At 36.6% G+C, this 7500-nt stretch overlaps 1 protein-coding gene across 1 annotated transcript in view; it reads right to left on the bottom strand.

Moving 5' to 3' along the window:
* Nucleotides 1–7500, bottom strand: part of LOC122260242 (nephrin-like) — a 296377-nt gene that overhangs the window by 94565 nt on the left and 194312 nt on the right. Inside the window, exons 7-9 of the mRNA XM_086544950.1 lie at nucleotides 4624–4914; nucleotides 3137–3256; nucleotides 600–785 (exon numbers count right to left, since the gene is read on the bottom strand). Coding sequence (XP_086401076.1) covers nucleotides 600–785; nucleotides 3137–3256; nucleotides 4624–4914 — 597 coding nt within the window. The remainder of the gene's footprint in view (nucleotides 1–599; nucleotides 786–3136; nucleotides 3257–4623; nucleotides 4915–7500) is intronic.

The raw sequence follows: 7500 nt of genomic DNA, 5'->3' as shown, positions 1-7500 counted from the left end.
TCCTACTACTACTGCTGCTATTACTCCTACTACCAAAGCTATACAAAATCTTACTTTCAGGAACGAAGGATAGAAAATAAACAATAACAATACTGACAATATCATTAATTATGATAATGATTATAACAATACTTTTCTACTTCCAGTGAGGATGCTGCTGTTGAAAATAATGATGATAATGATAGTGATAATGATAATAATGATAATAATGATAATAATGATAATAATGATAATAATTATGATAGTAATGATGATAATGGTAATATTCATGATAATAATGATGATAATGATAATATTCATGATAATAATGATAATATTCATGATAATAATGATGATAATGATAATAATTATGATAGTAATGATGATAATGATAATAATGATAATAGTGATAATAGTGATAATAACGATAATAATGATAATAATGATAGTGATAATGATAATAACGATAATAATGATAATGATAATAATGATAGTGATAATGATAATAATGACAGTGATAATGATAATAAAGATAATAACAATAACCACAAAATGAAAACAAAAATCGAACTCGGGAGGAAAGTCCCCCAAAAGGTTGTCGCCGCAGCTTCGAAACTCACGAGTTATGTCAATAATGCTGGTCTTCTTCACAACACGGTCGATGGCGGGGTTAAGAGCTCGACACTCCACCACCACCTCGGAGATTCTTCGTGACCTAACCACATACTGGGTCAGCTCAGACGAGGTCACCCAACCGCCTGAGCTGACCCGACTCACTCTCTCCTTGACCCCTTGTACGACCTCGCCTGAAATATAGAAGAGGTTGAAATCAGACACGTGCAGTGAGACCTGGGGAGGAATGACCAAGATATGTTTTTGTTGTTTCGACAGGATTGGTGGAAGAAAAACAAAGAATTGCAGAGAGAGGGAAAAAAAGAGTGAGTGAGAGTGAGAGAGAGATAGATTGATAGATAGAGATAGATAGATAGATAGATAGATAGATAGATAGATAGATAGATATAGAGAGAGAGAAAGAGAGAGAGAGAGAGAGAGAGAGAGAGAGAGAGAGAGAGAGAGAGAGAGAGAGAGAGAGAGAGAGAGAGAGAGAGAGAGAGAGAGAGAGAGAGAGAGAGAGAGAGAAAGAGAGAGAGAGAAAAGAGAGAAAACAGAACGAAAGGAAGAAGAAAGAGAGAGAAAGAAGTGATATAAAAGAATCAAGTCGAAGGAAACAAAATAAAGAGAGAAAGAAGATATATCAAAACAGAGACATTATATCCACTGAAATAACTCCTTGATTTGTACAGAAGATAATGAGTTTTTTTGTCCAGCAGAGCTTCAATATGCATGTATGATATTGTCCTCATTTCCATTTATATCCGGATTAATAAAGACAGAAAGAGAAAAAAAATGTTCAAGGAACGAAAAATGGTGATATGCAGAAGAACATAGAGCGTCTGTGAAGCGGAAGAATGATTTAATGATAAATGAAAGGAAGGAGGGAAAGCAAAATGACGAAGAGGAAGAAGGGGAGAGAAAGGGAAGGAATAAAAGGAAAGAAAATTAGAGAAATGGAAGGAGGAAAGAGAAAAAAAATGAAATAAGTAAAATTGAAATATCATTTTCAATATCTTTCGGAATACCATCCGGGGCTTGTGTAATGGAATACAAGGGGGGGGGGGGGGCAAACCGTGTTCTAGGTTGCATGCATTAAATTGTTTACATTTTCTGTAGCTTCCGGAATATTAATATCTAACAGGAAGAGTAAATAACTTAACAAAACAAAGAAAAGAAAGGGATAAAGGAAACTAAGAGAAAGAAGAAGACTAAACTAATGGAGATCAATTTAAAAACCCTTATTAAAGTTCCTTTGAATATCATTGGATTCGTCCAAGGCTTGTCCTTACTTTTATGTGTTAAATCGCTCACATTTCATGTAGTTTCTGGAGCACTGAAACAACAAAGCCTTTTAAAAAGAGGGAACAGGGTAACAAGATGATGAAATCCTAGAGAATAATACAGTGGTAATTCATGTTCTATCAGAGAAACACGAGCTAGAAGGGGTAAAATGTAAAGACCTTTACTTACATCTTTTAGAGTAAAAGTAAAGCAAAATGCAAAGGTTAATCCAGATGTGTTTTAAACCGCATGTTTTATACTATCCACAGTCCCTGTAGGATCTGGATTAATGAAACAGAGAAACCACACAAAGAGGAGACTGACCAAGAGAAGAAAGTAAAAAATAAATCGTCGTCGAGATTGTATGGCAGAATACAATAGCAATTCATATTAAATAGATTAAAGAAGTACATTCTGAATCCCCCCCCCCCCACGTGTACATTTTTTTCAGAACTTTCAAAACAGGAAAATGGTTTTGTGAAGCAGGGTGCAAGGATCATTTTCCTCGTATTTTGAAATGTTTTTTTTTTTTTTTTTTTTTAATACAGCATTTCATTTATAGTTGCTGTTTCTTTTTTATAACGCATTGCACAAGAAGGATATCTGATAGTTGAACAAAGCTAATTTCATAAAGGGAACAAATGGTAAAATGGTAGCATAAAGAAATAACATGTTCTGGATTTGTGTGGAAGAATGCAGGGTTAATTTTCAACTGGGTTTGAGCTTCATGAACAATTCTTTTATGGCTTGAAATCTCTGGATTAACGCGAAGGATACGTAGGGGAGGGAGAGAGATTTAGAAATGGATGGGGGAAGAGTGGACATGGAGGAGAGAAAGAGAGAGAGAGAGAGAGAGAGAGAGAGAGAGAGAGAGAGAGAGAGAGAGAGAGAGAGAGAGAGAGAGAGAGAGAGAGAGAGAGAGAGAGAGAGAGAGAGAGAGAAAGAGAGAGAGAGAGAAGTAAAAATAGAAAGAAGAGAGAAGGGGGAATGTAAAAAAGTTATTATATAAAAAAAGAAAGCGAAAGAAATAAAAATAAAAATAAAGATGAAGAGAAACAGACAAAAGAAAGAGATATAGATAGACGCAGAACATATACACAAATAGTAGACAGAAACAGATACAGATAGATACATATCAAAAGATAAAAAACAACCAAAAAAACAAGCAAGCAAGCAAACAAACAAGCCAAACCATCACCTCAACCAACAAAGCAAACAAACAAAGCGAGAATGAACTACACAAATTAGTGCTTACACTTACCTTGTACAACCCAGGAGAGGGACGAGGGGGGGTTTGACTCAGCTGTTTCACAAGTAAGGGATATAGGCTCTCCTACTTTCACGTGTGCAGGGCCGGCCAAGCTTACGGACGATGACGGATCTGAAGGAAGGAATCAGCTGTTCTAAGGTGGATGTGAAGGAAGGAATGAAGGAGGTTTGTGAATTAGAATTTGTGTTTGTATGTTCTGTATGAATGGGTGAGTGATATGAATGAATGTTGTAGATATAAATATTATAGAATGACATATGGGTAATTGGTTGATTATTGTAATTTCATGGATGCTGTATGGAATATACAACTTGGATAGACAGATGTTCTAAACAAATGTTATAAATAAACAAATAAATAATAACCGATGATGAATAAATTCTTAATCTATGAAAATAGTAGAATTGATTTAAATCAATAAAGCACACAGAAGCAATAGGAAAGACCCCACATTATTCATATCACGAGTATTGCATTATTATTTGTGTGTGGTATGTTAATTTCCTGTAATACACATAGATTGCTCGATGAAATGGTAATTGAATATGAAAATGATTTGTAAAGCAAACTTACAATGTATCTGGACTATTACAAGTAAACAAACACACACACACACACACACACACACGCACGCACATACACACACACAGACACACATCTACACACGTTATTTACAATATTGGATAGATTTAAGAATACCATTTTTTGTGGGAAAAAAAAAAAACATTATAATTTATCCGCCCTTTGATTAAATTCATGTGTTGGGATTAGTATGAAATGTGACTGATTGGTTGCTGTTATAATATTGGCATTATTGTCATTCGTTAATTAGATGGACAACTAAAACCCGTTCCGGTACATCGTATTTCAGACTATACTTATGGAACTTACTATGGCGAATAGGGATATTATTTGGTAGAATAATGATAAAAAAAAATATCTTACGAACACAGATGCAGGTATGAAGGCATTGTACACATGTAACTGCACTCAACACACACACACATAGACAAACACACACACACACAAGCAAACAAAAAAACACACACACATACAAACAAACAAGCAAACAAACACACACACAAACAAACAAACAAGCAAACAAACACACACAAACAAACAAGCAAGCAAACACACACACAAAAATGCAAACGAACATTTACTCTCCCACCCCCTACAAATTAAGATTCTTTTTTTTATCACATTCACACAAATTCAGAATCAAACAAAAAAGAAAAGAGAAAAGCACAACAGAAGGTAGATAGAAACATCAAACACCAAGAGTATATCTGCACACATCTGTTTACCCTCAAAACCAAAAAGACAAAACAAAAACAAACACAATTCCTGGAAGAAAAAAACTAATGGAAAAACACAAATTCCCACAAAATGAACCCTAATTAGAGACCCAACAACTATAAAAAACAACAACCCACTAAAAAAAAAAAAAAAAAAAAAAACGCAAAAGCAAAACTCACAATAGACCGTGAGAGTAACGTTGGCAGACAGCGGCTTCTCCAACACGTCGTTTCGAACACGGCACTCGTAAACAGCCCCGTCTTCCATCGCCGTGACCGCCAACTCCAGGGTATTAATCGTCCCGGCGGCGTCACGGGCGGAGGCGTCGTCCATCACGTGCCCGTTGCGATACCACGTGAGCGATGGGCGTGGATTACCTCCTCGCGACCGACAGCTGAGGGTGCGTCGCTCACCCGCCCGCAGGATCTCGCCCGTTCGGTAGCCGCTGATGACGGGCATGCCGGCGGGGTCTGTGGGTGGAGGGGAGAGGGGTAGAGGGTGAGATGTGAGGGTGGAGGGAGGGTGATTGGGGAATGGGAGGGTGATGGGGGGAGGGGTGGATGATGGGGGAGGGGAGGGTGATGGGGGGAGGGGAGGGTGATGGGGGGAGGGGGGATGATGGGGGGAGGGATGGGTGATCGGGGGAAGGGGTGGATGATGGGGGGAGGGGAAGGTGATGGGGGGAGGGGAGAGTGAGGGGGGAAGGGGTAGGTAAGAGGAACGTGAAATGGGGGGGGGGATTAGAAGATAGGGGGAGGATGGGTGAGATGGGATGGAGGAGAGATAGGGGGAAGGAGAGTGTGAGATGAGAGGGAGGAAAGAAATTGGGAGAGATGGGGGAGAAGAGGGTGAGATGGGGTGGGGGGTAGGAGATAAGGGGATGGTGAGATGGGAGGAGAGAGTGAGATGAGAGAGAGAGAAAGAGAGAGAGAGAGAGAGAGAGAGAGAGAGAGAGAGAGAGAGAGAGAGAGAGAGAGAGAGAGAGAGAGAGAGAGAGAGAGAGAGAGAGAGCGAGAGAGAGCGAGAGAGCGAGAGAGCGAGAGAGCGAGAGCGAGAGAGAGAGAGAGAGAGAGAGAGAGAGCGAGAGAGAGAGAGAGAGAGAGAGAGAGAGCGAGAGCGAGAGCGAGAGAGAGAGAGATAGAGAATGAGTGAGTGAGAGAGAGAGAGAAAGAGAGAGAGAGATTCAAAGAGAGAAATAAAAATAGATAGATGATAGATAGATAGATAAATAGAGAGAGAGAGAGAGAGAAGGAGAGAAGGAGTTTGAGTGACAGAAATGGGATTAATGAAGATTAAGATGAAATTAATGAAGAGAGAAACGAGATTCATTAGGGCGATGATGAGACCTGTTTTACCGAAAATGAGGCAAAGGGAAAGAAAAGATGATCAAGAGGAAGGTAAGATTATTAAGAAAAAGATAAGATAATGAAGAGGAAGTTATAGTTAAGATAATCAAGAGGAAGATAAGATTATCAAGAGAAAGATAAGATAATCAAGAGGTATATAAGATAATCAAGAGGAAGATAAGATAAACAAATGGAACATAAGATAATCAAGAGGAAGATAAAATAGTCAAGAGAAAGATAAGTTTATTAAGAAAAAAATAAGATTATCAAGAGAAAGATAAGATAATCAAGAGGAAGATAAGATAATCAGGTGGAAAATATGATTATCAGGAGAAAGATAAGATAATCAAAAGGAAGATTATGCTATCAAGAGGAGGATAAGATAATCAAGAGGAAGATAAGATTGTCAAGTGGAAGATAAGATAATCAAGAGGAAGATAAGATTGTCAAGAAGAAGATAAGATAATCAAGAGGAGGATAAATTATCAAGAGGAAGATATGATTATCAAGTGGAAGATAAGATGATCAAGAGGAAGATAAAATTGTCAAGAAGATAAGATAATCAAGAGGAAGATAAGAGTATCAAGGAAAAGATAAGATAATCAAGAGGAAGATAAGAGTATCAAGGAAAAGATAAGATAATCAAGAGGAAGATAAGATAATCAAAAGAAAGATAAGATTAACAAGAGAAAAATAAGATAATCAAAAGAAAGATAAGATCATCAAGAAGTAATCAAGAGATAGAGGAATTATGTTTTCGCAAGAGAAAGAGAAGAGGAAAAACGAGAAAAAAAGACGAAAAATTAAGTAAAAAGAAAGAGAAAAGAAAAAAAAAGTAATAAGGAATAAGAAGAGAGGAAAAAACAAAGAGAGAAAATATAATGAAAAAGACAACAAACAACAACAACAACAAAACAGACAAAAAAAACCAAAAACAAAAAAACAACAACAACAAAAGATCAAGAAGGAGAAAAAGAAAGAAAAAAATGAAAAAAACAAACAAACAGACAAACAAAAACAACTGTTAAAAAAATAATAAGTCCAAAAGGTCAACAAAACAAAATGAAAAGAGAAATGAAAACAGCGACTCCGAAAGCAATTCAAAAGCAATCACAAGACACTCACACAACCAAGACACGCAACACACACGATAGCATTTTTTTTCTTTTTTTTTTCGTTTTTCTTCGTTTCTGAGACAATGAAGATAAAAAAAGGGAAGATACTATAAGACAAAAAATAAACAAATAGATGAACAAACTGATGTCTCTTTTTGTATATAATTTTAAAAATGATTAAGAGAAAATGAGAAAAAAAGAAAATGAAAGGTCTAATGAAGGAGCAGTAGAAAATGAATAAAGGCCATAATCAGAAATAATTTTCAAAAAGAAGACGGAGAAGAACAATGAGGAATAAACAAGTAAGAGAAACGAGAGTAATATAAAGAAACGGAAACAAAGGGAAATAAGAGACACGATGATTAGATTAAATCAAGAGGAAAGAATTTGAATAAAAAATGATATAATTACTATGAATGAAAAGCAAAACGAATATAAACAAACAGAAGAACAGAGATAAAAGATAATGATACTAAGAAGAAAAAGAAAAAGAAGAAGAAGGAGATGAGGCCGAAGAAAAAGAAAAAAGACGAAGAAAAGGGAGAAGAAGGAGAGAAGCGAGAAGAAGAAGAAAAGAAAGAAGGGGGAAACGAAG

Source organism: Penaeus japonicus, unplaced genomic scaffold (genome assembly GCF_977035675.1).
Source record: "Penaeus japonicus unplaced genomic scaffold, GWHDUDI00000001_assembly GWHDUDI00000002, whole genome shotgun sequence".
NCBI classification, from domain to species: Eukaryota; Metazoa; Arthropoda; class Malacostraca; order Decapoda; family Penaeidae; genus Penaeus; species Penaeus japonicus.
This window is presented reverse-complemented; position numbering and strand designations above follow the sequence as displayed.